Source organism: Rhinolophus sinicus, linkage group LG16 (genome assembly GCF_036562045.2).
Source record: "Rhinolophus sinicus isolate RSC01 linkage group LG16, ASM3656204v1, whole genome shotgun sequence".
NCBI lineage: Eukaryota > Metazoa > Chordata > Mammalia > Chiroptera > Rhinolophidae > Rhinolophus > Rhinolophus sinicus.
Window position 1 is genome coordinate 23,403,922 of NC_133765.1, and position 18,660 is coordinate 23,422,581.

An 18,660-nucleotide genomic window follows, 5' to 3' on the forward strand; every position below is an offset into this window, starting at 1 on the left:
ATGTGAGAAGGACATGAGTTTGGGTGTCCAGGGGTGGAATGCTATGGAGTGAATTGTGTGCCCCCAATTCGTATGTTGAAGCCGTAATCCCCAGTGTTACTGGAGACAGGACCTTTGGGAGCTAATTAGGTTAAATGAGGTCATAAGCGTGGGACCCTAATCTGATAGGAATGTGGCCTTATAAGGAGAGGGGGGAGGGAGGGAGAGAGAGAGAGAGAGAGAGAGAGAGAGAGAGAGAGAGAGAGAGAGAGAGATTTGCCTGTGTGGACATAGTGAGAAGGTTATTTGTAAGCCAGGAATCAGCCATCACGCTGATCTCAGATGTTTCAGCCTCCAAAACCGTGAGAAACAAACGTCTGTTGTTTAAGCCACCTCGTCTGTGGTGCTTTGTTACGCAGCCCAAGCTGGCTAGGACAGGAGGATGATGGTATGTCTGATGATGGCAGAGTCCTGTCTTGTCCCAAACATTCCCCAAATGTTCCCAGCACCGTTCCCGAGTTGGCATTCAAAGTGTCAGTTGGCTCCTCCAACCTAAGGCCCAGAAACTGGAGATACTGCCCTTGGTGCCACGGTGGAGGCTTTGTAACAAAAATCCTGTGGATGTGACTCTTTTTCATTTCTTTTATTAGCATCAATATATACAAAGTGGAAAATGACTTCATTTCATTATTCTAGCTTACAAAGTTGGTTTTGCTTTTGATTCTGTTTGGAGATAAAATGGAAATGAAAACTTCCCAGGAGAAAGCCTGCCTTTAGGGGTGCTGAACAATCCATACCATCTGACCTCTTATGACCCGCCATAACCACTCAAGGGCATAGAAAAGTCATACTCTTTGGACTTACTCCAAAGAAAGGTCATTTTTGCCCAAGGCTCACTCTCAGTCTAAATCTACCCATATATTTGCTTTGTCACTTCCATTTACACAACCATCCTGATGATGTAGCCACTTTGTTTCCTGCAGGGCTGTTTCGCAATTTCCAAAGCTGTCAGCCTGAGGTTCCGTAGGCTCTCCAAGGAACTGACTTCAAAAGATCATATTTAAAGCATGTCTATGGAACTAAGTAAGGATGGCCATCAAGGAGTGACCAGAATACTTATATTGGCTAAACAATTCTACTCCCCTCATCATAAAAGCAAAAGATGAGCTCCAAGCTGAAGAGGGTCCGGTGTGTGCCTTTTCAAAGCACAGGGCAATTGCTGATAGTTCCAGCGTATACGAATTAGCATGTAATACACGCCATCACATGCATTCTTTGAAGCTCAAAATCTCTGTAAACGTATTTCCCCACTGTTTTAAAAACAAAGAGTGGCTTGTAGGAAGGTTCAGTCCGTTTCTCGAGTTTCTCAGGATTGTATCCTGTTCAAAAATATTTAATCCCAATGGGTTTATAAAAACAGACATGTATGAACTGAAATGAGATGCCTGGTACATTTTTGGCACTATTATTATTTCTTTACCTTTACATGTTACAAATACACATTCAGATATCTTAAAAAGAAAATGAGACCCCAACCTGTCTTTTTTTCAGTCACACTGTACATTGTCAAGCTTGCATGGTCCATCTTTAGGCTAAAACAAACGTTTAAAATATGATTACAGGTGCTGTACCACTAGACAAAACTAAGACATCATTGGTATTCTGGGGAAAAAAAAATCAACACCTTTTCTATCCCTCCAATAACCAATAAGAATTCCTGGGCCATGGCCTGGCCAGGTTTAGGGGACAAGGTTAGAATAAAGATTTTACATTTTGTCAGTCTTTATGAAAGGCAAATGTTTAGTTTTCACAGAACCACAGTATGTTCTAAAATTAGGTATCAGTAATAGAGTTTTTCTTTCCAGATGCCTTGGAGTTAGGGTTAGAATAAGCATCAAACAGAAATAAAAGCAAAGATTGGATTCTGCCTTTTCAAAAAAGGTTACATTAATTTGCATTGTTGATCTTTCTCCAAACATGACATTGTTCACTAATGATCTGGAACGTTTTTCCTCTGGTTCTTTCAGAAAATGGGGTGGGCTCTGAATGGCTGGAAAACAGCTTTTAATTATCTCTTGCTGTGCGTCACGCATGCATGCCTTAGGGAGCATATATGCAGGATTCCTTTCTGGCAGCAGGAAATTATTTCAGCCTTAGACCTCAAGACTGAATGAAGTCCAAGCTCCTGGCTGGGAGGAAGGTATGTGCGTGTGTGCAAAGCCAACTGCCTTATGCTGTTTCAGATGCTTCCAAAATATAGACACCCAGCCATTCTCCCAGTGGCATGGCAGCCAGAAAGGTCTTTTCTTGTTTGAAAACCGGCCAATTTAACACAATTCTAGGGAGCGTGGGAGGGTGCCAAAGAGGACCACTGAGCCTGTGTGCTTCTCTGAACCATCGGCTGTCACTGGGGAGGTGGCTGACAGTCCGAGGGAGGTGAAACTGCCTTGCATGTACTATTCCTTCCGTGCATCCTCGTCCCCTGCCTTTTCTTTACACCTGTCTTTAGAAAAGAATCTTCCTTCTTAGTCACACGCTCACCAGTCCCACTGAGTTGGGATGTAAGGACCCTGATAAAATACAAGGATGCTCACGTGATGAATAAGGTGCTAAGAATTCCTTTCTGGCGTGAAATTCCTCCTTCTCTCCTCATTGGTGTTTGAACCGTATAATGCAGATTCCTTTGTGGTTTTAATTCCCCTGTTCCTGTTTCTTTGTATTTCCACGGTCAGCTTTCATGCCACCGACCAACATCTGGGCAGAGCTTCAGAGAACAGAAAAGCAGTTTCTTCTCATAGGACCCTCCCCGTCGAAATACTTGATTGCAAGTATAGCCTGAAGGTGACACCTTTCAGAGAAACAGTGCACTTGAGTCTCCCCTATTTTGAAGGCTCAGACATTCCAGCACCCCAGGAGAAAAACAGCTTACCCCTGGATTTCAGGACATTTCACCCCTGCAACACAAACCCTTATCACTCTATGGGCAAAGCTGTGGATATATTGTCACAGCTCGAGGGTGGCTTTGCTGAACAAGTTGATCGATTCTGGCACTTGTAACATAAATTACCTGCTCCTTCGTCGTTGAAGGAGTGTCAAGGAAAGGAACATTTTAGTAAATTGATTACCTCACCCAATGTTCCCCCTTCCCTAGTTCTTTACGGGAACTCCCAAATCTCTCATCCTCTCTGAAAATTTTTCTTTGACATTTATCACCTTTCTAGAAAGAAAACATTTTCTTATTTTGCCAGCGTCCAGTGAGGACAGAAGGGTTGAACAGAATGTTTACACAACACCTTTGTTGCCTTCAGAAGGACCACAGACGTGGCAGGGATGTGGCAAGACCTTTTGGGAGTTGGGAAAATCCGGAAGAGTGAACACAGGATTTGTTTGGGAGCAGACCTGGTTAAGTATCCATGCGCAATTCCAACGCAAGTTAATCCAACCTAATCTGGGGATTTAGATCTGTACTAAAAACACCAGGGCCTGGATCTCAAAGGTGCATGCAATTTGATGCAGCCATAGCATGGCACTGCCGGTGGGAGAAATTCAACCTGGTTTTTTGCCTTTTTTTTTTCTTTTTCCTTCTGCTGCTATGTTTGCCATTTTTTCCACCTGCCTTCAGCACTGAGGCTGTAACATGAATCTAACTGCCATTGCAATACATCCAACCACACCTATTTCAATTTTAAATATAATAAATACAGTGAAGAAAACAGTAAGTCTTCAAGAAAGAGTCTAAAGAAAAGACAACAGCCGACACTCCGGGGGTTTTCCATCAAATGCCATATGGTCTCTGGATGAATTTCTCGAGGAGGTTGTAGCTGAGTTCACATCTGTAAGTTCCCGTCTCAAGTGTAGCTCTCTTTAAATAGAAACTTCATACTCTCTGGTTTCCTGCAAGAGAGAGATGCAATCAGTTAATGCCCGGTGGGGCAGAGTGACACATTCATGGTCTAGCTCTTCACCCTTCCCTGTGTCCATGACATTGGCGATGTGACTTTGCAATGCCTTCCACTCTGACCCTCACTTGATTTGGCCGATGGGTCATAAGGAAATAGGTCATAAGAGGGGCTTGAAAAGTGCTTGTGTTTCTGCTTGTGTCTTGCTCTTCTGCCATCACCATGAACAAAGTGTGCCTTGACAGCCTTTAGTCCCAACAGAAAGATGAGGGACATGGAGAACAGAGCACAGTCCCCCAGACATGACTAGCCAATCCCAAATGTGTGAGCGAGCACGACCGAAGCAGGACTACCACTCAGCTGAAACGACCTGAAAACACTGCCCCACTGACCGACAGCGAATTCACGTGTTGCTTTGAGCGACTGAGGTTTGGAATTGTTTGTTACACGGCATGATTAGAGAGCTAGGTAACCGACTATACTGATAGGTATTAACAAGGTCTAGTTTTTAAAGCGTTGTTCTTTATCAACTTGACTTTCTCTCAGGATTTGGAAACAAGCTCCATAGAATGCAAAATAACATATGCACTCTTCTTAGCAATGTCATATCTAAAATGACTACGTGGGTAGCAACCAGTTCAGTTTCTCTAATATTCATGGAGTATGTGTCATATACTCCAAGCCTCTAGATTAGAGGAGCAGGGAGATAAAAGAAGTCATAGGCTTGGCCGTGGAAGAGGTCACTGTCATATGCTTTAATGAAGGTCTATAGTTCCCGCTAATCAGGTCTATACTTTGTGGTAGATGGGAGTGTGGTAGGCAGACTCTAAGAGGGTCCCCACAATCTCTAACTCCTAGGGTTCATGCCCTTGTATCGTGATCCCCTCCCTTTACGGGTGGGCAGGACCTGTGACTTGCTTCTTACCAACAGAATACAGCACAGAGGTCCTAGCATGTCACTTCTGTGTTTTATATGACATAGGATTGTGCGTTTCATCTTGTAAGGAGACTCTCTCTCTTTCTGTCTGAGGAAGCAAGCTGCCATGATGTGAGTTGCTTTAGGGAGATGGCCACATGGAAAGGAACTCAGGGTGGCCTCTAGATGACAGCTTGCAAGAAACTGAGGCCCTCAGTCCCAAACTCCTGCAAGGAACTGAATGCCGTCAACAACCATGTAAGCTTGAAGTGGATCCTTCCCCAGTCGAGCCTCAGATAGGACCACAGCCCTGACTGACACCTTGATTATAACTGGTGAGCCCTGAAGCAGAGGACCCAACGAGGCTGTGCCAGGACTCCTGACCTATAGAATCTATGAGATAATAAAGGTGTTGTTTTAGGCCCATAGGTATGCAATAATATTGTTATACATCAATCAATAACTAACACAGGAAGTCAGAGGAAAGGGGGTGAGGAAAAGTTAGCAGGAACAAGAAACAAATCAAGTTTGTGCCCCTCCTGCAAACCTTGGGAGATGATTACGCATCACGACACAGTGAATTGGAAGGGTTGTGGTTGTGCAAAGTCATGACCAACCTGGGTCTCACACATGCCTCTGGGCCTTTGCACATGCTCTTCCTTCTCCCTGGCATCTTCGTAAACCACCATCTAAGTTCTACCCACCTTACGTGTCTCAGTTTTACATCACTTTCTCAAAGATGCCTTCTCCCATGACTTCTGAGTTTCCCCCATCAGACATTTTTATAGCACCCCAATTTCTTTCATGGTCTTTAAAAATTGTGATTTGTTGCAGTGTTGGCAAGGGTGGGAAGAAAAGGGAACCTTTGTGCCCTGTTGGTGGGATCGCAAATTGGTGCAGACACTGTGGAAAATGGTTTGGAGGTTCCTCAAAAAATTAAAAATAGAGCTGCCATATGACCCAGCAATTCCACTTCTGGGTATTTATCTGAAGAAAACAAAAACACTAATTTGAAAAGATGTATGCACTCCTATGTTCATTGCAGCACTATTTACAATAGCCAAGATATGGAAACCATCCAACTGCCCATCACTAGATTGGATAAAGAAGTTGTAGTACATATATACAATGGGATATTACTCGGCCATAAGAAAGAATGAAATATTACCACTTGTGACCACCGGAATGGACCTAGAGGGTATTATGCTAAGTGAAATTAGTCAGACAGAGAAAGACAAATACCATATGATTTCACTCACACATGGAATATAAAGAACAAAATAAACGAACAAACAAAACAGAAACAGACTCATAGATACAGAGGCAAAGTGATGGTTGGGGGATTCAGAAATACAAATTGGTAGTTACAAAATAGTCGCAGGGATGTAAAGTACAGCCTAGAGAATATAGTCAATAATGTTATAATTACTATGTATAGTGCCAAGTGGGTACTAGACTAATCAGGGGGAATCACTGCATAAATTATCTAAATGTCTAAGCACGGTGCTGTGCACTTGAAACTAATATAAAATAACATTGAATGTCAACTGAAAAAAATTCAGTCATTTTTTTAAAAATTATGATTTGGTGCCATCAAGATATTCATTGACAAATTTGATTATTTGAAGTTGACGGGGAGGCAGTATAATGATTAACGGCATCAGACAGAGTTTGCATCCTGGCTCCAGGCGGGGCCTTCTGGCTATGTGCAACCTTGGCTAAAACATTTTCCTTTCTCTGAACGTCAATGTCCTCATCAACCAATCAGAGATAACCACAGAGTCTCTCACAAACGGTTGCAAGGATTCAAGGATGATCAGGTATTTAAGATGTCCTCTCCAGGGTACGTATAGTTATCGATAGTGATATTATTGTCTCCTTTTGACTGTGAGCTCATTAATGGCAGGACCATGTCTATTTGGTTCATGACTGTATCCCTAGCACCCAGTACAAGTCCTGCCACTCAAATGTGTAGGAATGTCACACACTGCCATTCAATAAGGAGTGGGGTTCAGCAAGGTGTGTGGGGATGCTGCCCATTGTCACCAGGCCACCAGTGGGCTCTGACCCATCTCAGCCATCTCTCCATGGGTTTTTGGTGTAGCCCGTTCTTTCTATAATCCTTCTGCCAAGAACAAACAACACGACAGGCTTGTCACTGGCTTGCAAAGTGAGCTGGGTTCTGGGAGCCGTTATTGCCATCGGGGTCATAGTGGGGATAACACAGGACCACTGGCCACGCCTTTCTGCCAGTGGCATCGTGAGCAAAAGGAAATGACACCTTCAGTTTTGCTATTGGTGAATTCAGAGCAGACAAAGCGGGAGGCGCTGCGAGAGAAGAGAGACCCACTCACCCCTGTCTCATAAATGGGGTTGTCAAATTCCGTTTCCACGGTGATCTGGCTGTAAGGGTGAGAGTACATCAGGGGAAGGCGGAGGTTGGAGTAATAGCGACATCTGGAGAAGAGACAGTAAAGGAGAGAGGTTATTGCTCCTGGACCATGAGACACCTTCCGACACCTAAGGGGAGCGGTTAGTGCCACTTTCTGAGCACCAGCACCTCCACAAACGACAAGGAGGATGGAAACATCCTCTTAAAGGTGAGAATCTGAGCGGAGTGAAAGCTGAAATCATAATTGCACTCAACTTCACACCCAGTCAGTGATAGCAAAAGCCTCGGTGCCTCCCTTTACTGCGGAGGGGTTGGAGCTTAATTTGTTTTCACCCTGAAATTGATTCAAGTCCTTCTTTAATGCAAAGAAGCAACAATAACAGTGGGCATGTATTGAGCACCTACTGTATACTGCGTTCCCTCTGAGCAGCCTGAACACCTGTTTAAAGGTGGGTCCTCTGTTACCACACTCTATCTCTATCCATCATTGTGTTCGTCACAGGGTGTTATAATTTGTGTATTTCTCCTCTCCTCCTACTAGACTGCCAGCTCCAGGAGGGCGGGAACAATTTGTATCAGGCAAATGCCTCAGGGCCTTTGCTCTTGCTGTTTCTCTGCCTAGGACCCTCCCATCCCAGATATTTGCATAGTTTATCTTTGCATTGTTTTCAAGTCCCTGCTCACATGTCATTTCTCAACAGGGCCTCCTCTACCTACTCCATTTAAGGTAGAACCACCACCCCTACCCCAGCTCCCTTTTTCTCCCTTCCCAGCTTTCTCTTTCTTCCTGTATTTATCACTTTCTAATGTACTACATACTTTTCTCACGTACTAGTTCCTATTCCCCCTCCCCCTCCCTGTTAGAATCTGGGTCCCATGAGGGCAAATATTTCCTTCTGCTTTTTTTCCGCAGTGATGTACCTAGAGCCCAGAAAGCTGCCTGACACATAGTAGGTGCTCAACAATTGTGAATTTGAATGAATTAGTGACTCCCCTAGCCATTGTTTAGTATCATCTTTCTTCCTCAAAGGCAAGTTCTAAGACCCCAACTCCTGGGACAATGTCTAGCACACATGCGGTTGTCAACACATGCTTGTTGAATAAATGAATGAATAGTGAGCGAATAATGGAATGAGTGAGGTGATGTACCTGGCCATGTGACGCGTCTATCTCTTTCAGTAACCCACAGCTCCTTGAGGTCAGGGATCGCATCTGTCTTATTTGCTGCTACCTGCTCAGCCCTCCTACAACGGAGGGTTGGTAGGTGTCCAATATAAATATTTATCCCAGAGCTGAGTTGACTCACACCATCCCTACAATCACACGAATACCAACCATCCCCGAGCTACAGGTGGAGACCCTGGGGTTCAGAGAGGTGAAAGGCCCAGTCCCCAGTGGGCGGGTGGTTGAGTGGATCGCAGCCCCTCAACCTGCCCCAAAGCCCCTTACCTGGTGATGTAAATATAGGCTCCTCCCAGCAGCAAGGAGATGATGAGGACAGGGATGAAGATGGCCAGCGCCATGTTTCCCCCTTCCAGTGATGTCTCCGCTGCCGCTTCTGCTACTAAACACAGAAGCCAGTGAGACCCTCATGTCCCACGCTCAACCGACACGGTACCTGGCTCCCAGGTGAGCACCTGCCCTCCTATTCCTGCACCCACTCAAAGAACTGAGGTCACAGAGCCTTAGCTATTGAAGAACCATCTCCAAAGGGGGAAGAGGTAGAGATGAGAGGCGATGGTGCTGGTTCTTTGCAAGGGAGTCCAGACCCATCCTGGGGTGCGGTGGTTATAAGGACGACTGGGAATTCTACTCATTTAACCCTGGTCATACCATGCCCATTTTTAGGGGTGTACAGTTGAGATATGGTTAATATCCAAGTCAAGGGAAGATGTGGAGAAAATCCCAGGTGTGCTAACTGGGGAGGCAGATTTGGCTGACATGCCGGGGTGCAGACAGGAGGGACCTTGTTGCACCCAAGACTGGCGGGTCCCCCAGAGCTGCTTGACCAGACCCTCCAGGAGAGGGCATGGAGCAGTGAGGCGGTTCTCCGTATCGCACACCCCAATGACACCCAACTGTGAAGACCCAGTTCTGAGTCTCCAAGGCCACGGCTGCATGCCTTCCTGGCCGCATGTTATCTTCCAGTATTGGTGGAAATGATAAGAACTATGATATCTGTCGTGGGGTGAGCTGGGGGTACGGCTTGAAGAGGACCCCACATCTTTTCTAGACACTTGGCCTCCAGGTTTCCTCTGCCAATTCCCATGGCCACGTCTAATACAGCTCAGCTCTATGCCAATCTATAATCCAGTCACTGTCACTCAACAGGGTCTGCAAAATCGAACCTAAAACCCATGATAAATGCACGAGCACAAAACATTACAATGGCTCTCATTTCTGAGAAAACTTTGCGACGTTCTCATGCTGCATTGATTGGGGAAAGGCAAAAAAGGGATGGACTGAAAGAGAGTGAGACCACGAAGTGCCTCTTTCCCCGGGACAGTGGCTAATACGTACTCCTCCTCTCCACTTATATGTGAGCCCTGGCTCTGCCTGCTTGGATTAAAAATCATCCGTGACACGGAAGGGCAACAGAGGCCATGTAATTCCCATCGCCCCAGATTCTGAGTGAACGGCTTATTGTCAGAAAGCTAAATGTCTCCAAAAATGATAATAAAACCTGCTTAATTGGTTAAAACTTTTTACAAAAATGAAACAATATAAATTTTTTCCTGATGCAATAGCCTGGGTGAGTGGTTTTGGACCAAACTGGAGGTCATACAGAATGCAGACTATTTCATGCATGGGAGGGGTTGGAAAGGAAAGGAACCAGAAAATGAAAACCAAAACAAAATCCTGGGTAGCCTTCAGTGTCTGTTCCACATTAATAAATCTCACTTGGTAATTCCTAATAAAAGGAGAACAGAGAACAAGGGGGATAGAGGGACACATATATTGGGGAAGAGAAAGATCGAGGGGAAAATAGACCACAGAACATTCCCCGGGAAGACCTTTCCTCCCAAACCCAGGAGGATGTTTAGCTTGGAAGGTGAGATGTCACTGGATTTTGTTTCCCAAAACAGTACCATGTGGTTGAAAGTTTTATAATAGGGTCATGTCATGGTCAGAAATACGGACTGCGGTTTTCTTACTTCATGAACACAACTGGCTGCCAGTCCCTTTGAGGTCACAGTTAGCACCATAAGTTGCCAATTCAATTATTTTCCCTTTACAATATAATTTGTTTTGAAATTTTCTCCAGCTGAGTGGAGGCAGCTTTTTAAAAAATAAATGTTGTAAGCACCTGGGTCAGGCTACCCAGGACCTGCCCTTGTTTTCTGCTCTTAGCTTGATTTATTGGATTTTTTTTCAACGATGGAACTCACCTTCTAAAGCGTGTTCAAAGCTGTCTTGATTAACTGAAAGAGAAATTGGAGACACTAGTCAATGTCAACTGAATTCATTGCGCATGAAATGAAGCCACTACGAACAGGAGCAAATCCTATGCCACGCTTTGCTGAAGTTAGTGCTATGTTTTATTTATCTTGGGCCACTGGAATTCGTGGAAATGCCTGCATGCTTTTCCTTCCTAGGTTCCTGAGAGAAGATGAGATAGAGAGGGAAGAAACAAGGGCAACAACAGTCATAGCAAGCGATGACTGAACACTCACCATATGTCAGATATTGTGCTGAGAGCTTTATATATATTTGCTCATTTAACCCTCACCACAATCTCGTTAGGTAGACACTTTATCATCCCCAATTCACAGATGAGCAAACAGAGGATCAGAGAAGTGAGGGGACATCTCTGACATCCCACACCTTCTAAGTGATGGAGGATTTAAACCCGTACCGCTTGACTTTCTCTAGCCTCTGCTCTTAACTACATAGTGCTGGTCTTTACAGTATTTTCATGTAGAACAAAGGCTGATGAATGGTGAGGGTCGAGACAAAAATCCCAAATCCCAAATCCCAAATCCCCCCAGAGGTGAAAAATTGTCTTCCTGCTTTGAAATAGATATTTCCGTGAACCTTTCTAATTTCACATTTATTCCATATTTATTTGACTGGGATTTACATTCCCTGTAAAACCATTTTTGTTCATTCATTGCCATAGCAGAACTCTCTGGAATTCATTCATTTCTTTTTATTCCCTGTAAAACGTCTCTGGAAGTTCAAAATGATGGGAGCTGGTGTCTCCATGCCTTAGCATCAAAGCGATCATGGTAGCTGAGCATACAAATATAGCCCCATGGATGGGTTTCAAGGATGCAAAACCCTAGAGTGAAGCCGTAGGCAAAAAGATTGCCTTATAGCGGGGGTGGAAGGGGGGGATCCCACTAACAGCCAAGCAATATTCATGTCCTACCTAATACCGAGACTTCCTAATATAGTGCCTTTGTTAAACCTACTCTCTGACTTTCATTACAATGTGATGAAAACAAAACCAGTTTTTGTTTTTCATCAAAATAAAATCAGTTAAAAAACCAGCCAACCAATCAACCAGCCAACCAACCAACCAATCAATTGCTGTTAACCGAAAAACCCTTCCTGATCTCAGGTAAAGGCATTTGACCTCAACCAAAAGAGCAAGGAGGTTAGAACCTAGGAGAGCTTCACAGTCAGCGTCCATGGAAGCCCTGAACACAAAAGAGGCTCTGTAGGTACCACGCCTGGTTGCGGGGACCCTGGTCCCTGAAGGTGAAACCACTTTAGATCTTATTCGACTGCCAGATATGTTAATAATATTAAAGACACGTCTGTCTTATTTAATTAAACCAAACTTAAATCAGTTTTAACATTAAATCATTTCCCAGATCATGTGATACTGAAAATCACTTGGGTTAGATTCTGCTGTATTTCTTAATTGATATAAGCGCTTAATTTCTTGAAGTCTTGTAACCCTTGGGAACCAAATGGTTGTGAGAAGCAGGTGTAAGAGGTGGGAAATGTTTAAGCCACGTAGTGGAAACAGGAGTCAACAGCAAAATGGCTCTCCTTGATGATAAAAACCTGAGCGTGAAAGAGCCCTGTTAGTAAGTAAAAATAAAAATGCGAAGCAAGGAGAAGGCACCGAGTCAGTTTAATTGGCAGCAATTGTTTTCTTTCTCAGTGGTGCAGAAAATAATGGTGGTAGCTTAGATTTAATGAAATACAGTAGCTCGGCTTTTTAAGAGCAGATTTGGAATTCCTCCAAGCCTGTCCTGACATCTCTGGGTCCCTCAGTCCCCAGGTCACGAGTAGGTTTCTTTACCTTTACAAACAGGTAGGGGCCCATTCCAGTGCGATGGCTGTCCCAGGATGCATCGAATGGTCACTTCGCCCATGAGCTCAAAGCCCTCGTAACACATGAAGGTGAGGGACTCTCCTGGCAGGTAGAGTCGCTTGTATAGGATTTGGTACCCGTTTTCAGGTAACCCAGGGTTGTCACATGCCAGGGACTCTTCCGCTGAAATGCAAGCCAAAAGGATCTCTGATGAAATGATGCAAATCTTTGGTCAGTCCCTCCATCATCCTTCCTCTACATTCCCAGGTCACATTGAACTGTTTCCATTCCTGAAACTCACGTTTCTCTCTCCCACCTCTGGGCATGGCTTATACATGGCCATGGTAGAATGTACTGGGCTGTAGAATCTGGGTTAAAAATCTTGGTTCTAGGGGACTTGGGGACAGGGTGAAAAAGGTGACGGCATTAAGCACAGATTGGTTGTTACAAAATAGTCATGGGGATGTAAGTAAGGTACAGCTTAGGGAATATAGTCAATAATATGGTAATAACTATGTACAGTGCCAGGTGGGTACTAGATTGGTCAGGGGGGTCACTTTTTAAATGACATAAATGTCTAACTACTATGCTGTACTACTAAAATTAACATAAAATAATATTGAATGTTAACTGTAATTGAAAAATTAAAAAGGGAGGCGAGGTGAAGGGGAATAAGAGGTCCAAATTTCCAGGTATAAAACAAACAAATCATGGGGTTGTAACGTACAGCATGGGGAATACAGTTAATAATATCGCAATAACATGGCAGGGGGTCAGATGGTTGCTGGACTTTTCATGGTGATCACTTCTTTGGGTATATAAATGTTGAATAACTATTGTGTACACCTGAAACTAAGATAATATCGTATTTTAGGTGTAGTTTAATAACAATCTTTTTAAAAAAAACAATTGATTCTGCTACTTACTAGCTGGGTGACCTCCAGCAAAGGCCACAACCTCCCTGAGCCTCAGTTTTCTTATCAGCAAAATGGGAATAACAGTAGTACCTTGTAGGGACTTGGAAGACTTAATAAGATAATGAATGTAAAATACTTAGCATGCTCTTGGCAGGCCCCAGGTACTCAGTCAATGATGGATGGTGGTGGTGTTAAATTATGAAATATTCCTTCTGCCTCTCACCTTACCCCTCACCTGCCCACCCCAGCCTCGATAAGTCTTGTCTTTCAATACTCAGTTCTCATTTCTCTACCTCCAGGAAACCTTCCCTGATGCCCCCTACCCCTAATTGAGTCACTAATCCTTCTAGTTCTTCCTCCATCCCAGCACTGCATATACCATGTTGTATTTAATCATTTAACATCCGTTTTCCTCATGGGGGATGAGCCCATTAAGGCATGTTTGGAGTTAAGGGCGTGGCATACAGTAGAAGCATCATAAATAACTTCTGTGAAATATTGACCGCTCTCAGCCTCAACTTCCTCATCTGTAAAATGGGCCACCTCGTAGGGTTTCGAGGATTAAACGAGCTCGCTCATGCATGTGAGGTAAGTAACATAGAGTGAGCACGCAATAAACACTGGTTATTTGTATGGTCTTCACAATTTTTGTCATATTTTCATACCAACTGTACTATTGTTTACTTAATACTTTTATTTCCATTGACTTGCTTTTCCATTTCAACAGTGCCATACAATTTAGCCTAACCCTAAATAATATTCCAACGACCACAGTTTTCCAAGGTCAGTTTAAATTTTCTTAACAAAATAAAACACCAGAAAGTTAACCTGGGCGCTGTTTAAAGCCATCAGCAGTAGCACCAGTGGTGTATATAATACTCCTTGGGAAATACAACCCAATACACTGCCCTTGACAGTTTAGGAAGCCTCAGAGTCTGTAGAGTTCATGCTTTTCTTTTTCTCCAGCAGACATTACTCTGCTCCTATGTGCCAGGCTTGTGTTAAGAGCTGGGGATAGAGTGGTGAACTGGAGAAGCCAGGTTTCTGTTTTCCCAGAACTCAGTTTAGTGCGAGAGAGAACGGCAGGCAGATGATTGCAACCCAGTGCGGTGACAGCTGTGATGGGGGAAGAAGCACGGAGGAGAAACCTCGCCAGACCCGGTCACGGTCACGGGTGGGAAGTTCAGGAAAGGTTTCCAGAGGAAACCAGGAAATTCAGTGTTCTGCTGGGACAGAGCGAAAACTCAGGCCTGGCGAAGTGTGAGGGGTGGGATGCTGATCTGATTGCCTGCTGCTTTTCTCCGTCCTGGGTGGAGGGGAAGTAAGGGATTCTTAACGTAAATCCCATGTATTATCTGCAATGTAGCAAAGTGGCGAGCAGGTGGCAGTGGTAATTCAGGAGAATTTCCCCACAGCCTTTCCCCGAATTTCCTTTCATAAATTAACAGATTAGTGAGTACAACAAACATTTATTGAGCACCTTCTATGTATCAGGCACTGTTCTTGGCGCTGGTTATGAATGATGATAGATATGGCTCCTGCCTTCATGTAACTTAACATTCATAGATGCCACAGGTAGTTTCTGGAACGTGACAAAGGGTAAGTTCTTAGGCCTGGATGGCCAGCAGATTTGACGATGAGGGGAAGCGTCCCCAGCTGTTCTCCACTGGCTGCACTAAAATCCCCCTAGATTATTCAGTGCCCTGGCCCCACCCCTAATGCATTTTGATTTAATTAGTCCCCCAGAGTATTCTTTTTAAAGTTCCCCAGGTGATTCTAGAGTTTCAGCCAGAGCTTTAGGGGTAAAGGGTTTAGGGCTCAGAACCGCAATGAATTCATCATTTAATTAATTTCCAAAATATTCAAACACCCAATGTGTAGCAGGTGATTTGCAGGTATTACTTTCAATTCTCGCCCCAAATCCTTAAAGGTGGGAACAGTAAGGACCAGAAGAGCTAACATTCACTATGAGAGCGTCTTATGCACCAGGCACTATTTGGGGTTTTATATCTAGGAACTCGTTCAATGAGCATAACAAACCCCAGGCCCAGATGTTATTATCACCATCCCCATTTATATCTGAGCAAATAAAGCACAGAACTGTTGGGTATCCTGTGAAACCAATGCGTGGGAGAGAGAGGAATCAAAAGCACGTGGTCCCAGTCCACTGTCAATCACTGCACCATCTAGCCACTTAACAGATGAGAAAACAGAGACTCAGGGGGAAGGCCACTTGTGAAAGATCCCAGAAGAAGGAAAAGGCTGAGCTGTGATCTGAGTCTAGGATATCGCTCTCAAGTCAGTCCGATTCCATTTCGATCCAGCCATCAGTAAAATTCTGAGAAGAATTCGACCTGGAATTCTTTGCTGGCAGAAACCAGCTTTCTCTGAAGGCGTTTGTATTTATCTTCAGCTCCCAGAACATGGCAAGAGAGTGACATACAACATGACTTGAATTTGAAACTGGAGGCTTGGATCTGTTGTGTGAACTTGGGCGAATCACTGGACGTCTCTGAACTTCATTCTTCCTGTCTGTTAAGTAAACGGACTGGACCAAGGAGCCCATGCCCAGCTGAGACCGTGGCTGGGCAATGACATCCATACGCCAGGGATGTACCCACACTTTGAAATGAGATTGTCTAAGGCAGGTTTTCTCAACCTAGATGTTATTGACATTTTGGGCTGGGTAATTCTTTGCGGTGGTGGTGGTTGGGTGGGGTGGGGGGCTGTCCTGTGCCTTGTAGGATGTTTAGCAACATCCCCGGCCTCTATCCATTAGATGCCAGTAGCATCCCTTGTCCCTTCTTTTGACGACCAACAATGTCTCTAGAAATTGCCATTGACAGATGTCTCCTGGGTAGCAAAACCACCCTGGCTGAGATCCACTGGCCCAAGTTAAACAGTTCTGGTTGCAATCTGTATGACTTCATTCTGTTCTCCCCCAGGAATTCAAGTGAGTTAGGCTGATGGTCTTACAGACGTGATCACAAATCTAACCCCATTTCTATTTTTTTCATTCCTCCCCCTCTCTTCAACTGTAAGAAGAAAAAAATGTACATTTTGGGAGCACATTTGAGCAAAACGCTCAACAATCAGGTTCGTTAGTTATTGTTATGAATGGCTTGTAATATACCTCAAGCAGTAGCGGAACATTGAAACTGAGTGGTAAGTAGCAAACAGTGTTAACGGAGCATTTGTTACATGCCAGACTCACTGTTACGAACTTTTATATTTATGGTTGGCATGATCATTGCTTAAAACCTCTTTTTGATGAGGACACGGGCTCGTTCAGAGTCACACAACTGGCAAATGGCAGAGCTGGATGCAAACCCAGGCCTGCTGGAGTTTGAGTCCTGTGCATTTAATAATTCTGCTGTAATGAGGGCCCCTTTTTGTGCTCAAACACCCTGAGCCATCACGGATTCCTCCGAGCTATTGCTTTCTCAGAGACAGGAATTTCTAAATGAAGATGGGCACCCAGCAAAGCCTGGCGTGCTGGCTGAGGTGAGGATGCTGGGGACAGCTCATCAATAGGAGCTTTTACTAAGGTCACAGTCTGGCCATGTTGGCTCTCCCCAGGCCAGGAAATCTGCAGGTGTGTGGAGTTCTGGGGGGCAGGGCTGTGAGAGGCTAGATCCTCCTGGGGAACTCTTACGTACCTCCCTAGAGAGCCACCAGGAAACGCTCGCTGAATTGATCAGATCCTCTACTCTAGGTAGCTGGTTTATGTCTTCTGGATGGGAGCCTGAGGACTCATTTACCATGCCACCGTCAAAGGAGGAAAGTTACAAGAAAGCCGTGAAGTCTAATAAAGCCCACATTGGTATTGCTGACAATAACAACGGCAGTAATCGTAACAAATACTGTCATTGGTTGAGACCGCTGGGCCAGAGGGATACAAGAACCAATTGGGTACAATCCTAGCAAGTGAATTACTTGAGTCTCTGAACATACAAACAGATCATTTCAATAAGCTACTGCAAGTGCTGTGATGTGGTTGCTGTAACTGTAGGTGCCAGGGCAGCTCCGAGGAGAGAAACATGACTGGGCAGTCAGGGAGTCCTTCTGGAGGAGGTCACCCAGCAGAGCTGGAGGGACTGTGAATCCCAGACTCTTTCATTTACCGATGCCTGACCCATTCTTGAAATGGTTTGGGGTAAATGGACTAGGGGAGACAAGACATGACTTTGAGTTTCAGCTGGACCAAACTACCGCCTTGGGCAAGTAACCCTGAACAGTAGCTGTAGACAGAGCTTATACAATTTGCTCTGTCTGCATCATGAGCTTATTGGTGGAAGAGCTTTGCCTAGAAATTGGGACTGCAGAGTGATGAGGTGGGAAGATGATGCTTTTGGGGTTCGTCAGGCTTGAATTGGAATCCTAGGTTCTCCCCAGCCTGGCTGTGTGACCCCAGGAAAGCTATCCACCCTCTCTGGGCCTCCTTTGCCTGCTTTCATTGGACACACATACTATTCTTGCAGTTTTGTGAGGGTAAAACATGTTAATGTTGGAGAAGGGCATGGCACAACAAAGGTGCCCATCAAATCGGGGCTGTTTCCATTGTTCAGCAGAGGAAATGATTTAAAACTAATTTATGTCTAACAACTTTGTCCTTAAAAAAACCCTCAGAACCCAGACTATCACCTCTCTTTCACTCGGGACATCTCGCTGCAAGAAACTGACCATCCTCCTGCCTCACGTGTCATCTCCCATCAGCCTCTGGAACCACATGTTGGATTCTTCCTCAGGTTTCTGGGAGAATCGGGAGTCTCCTGACACCCCACTTGGCTCGTGAACTCATTAGCATGGGTGTCAGGGAAGCCGTCTGCACTGAGCACTGCAGTTCCACATGCGGAGATTTCAGGGAAAGGCGGCTCCGAAGGGAGGGAGGTGTGCTTCTCGGAAACCTAGCAGCCAAGTCAGCTCAGAGAGTCTTTGGAGGCTCTGCCTCATTGGTGAAGTGCCTTTTCTCTCTTTTTAAAAACGATATCTCTACCTTTCGGTATTTTACAATAAGCTTTTATTTTCAGTTTTTCATATCTGGGGCTCTGCAGTTTGAAAAAATCACTCAAGCGGCTTCTGATCTCCCTGACTGGTCACTAGGAAGCAAAGGGAACTGTATTTGTTTCCTAGGCCACCATAAGGAAGGGCCACAGACTGGAGGGCTTAGCACAATGGAAATTTCCTGTCTCACAGCTGCGGAGGCTTGATGTCTGAGATCAAAGTGGCGGCAGGGCCAGGCTTCCTCTGACACCTGTGGGGAGGTTTTGCCTCTCCCCAGCTTCCGG

The 18,660-nt window shown here is 44.7% G+C and overlaps 1 protein-coding gene across 3 annotated transcripts in view; it reads right to left on the reverse strand.

The window, feature by feature from the left end:
* Nucleotides 1-607: 607 nt before the first annotated feature.
* SEZ6L (seizure related 6 homolog like) overlaps nt 608-18,660 on the reverse strand; it is a 176,596-nt gene continuing 158,543 nt past the window's right edge. The window contains exons 13-17 of one of the 3 annotated variants that reach the window (XM_074321069.1): nt 12,444-12,638; nt 10,576-10,608; nt 8,636-8,750; nt 7,149-7,251; nt 608-3,873 (exon numbers count right to left, since the gene is read on the reverse strand). In XM_074321069.1, coding sequence (XP_074177170.1) covers nt 3,844-3,873; nt 7,149-7,251; nt 8,636-8,750; nt 10,576-10,608; nt 12,444-12,638 — 476 coding nt within the window. In that variant the 3' untranslated portion in view covers nt 608-3,843. The remainder of the gene's footprint in view (nt 3,874-7,148; nt 7,252-8,635; nt 8,751-10,575; nt 10,609-12,443; nt 12,639-18,660) is intronic. The other 2 variants (XM_074321071.1, XM_074321070.1) reach the window with 2 other exon arrangements.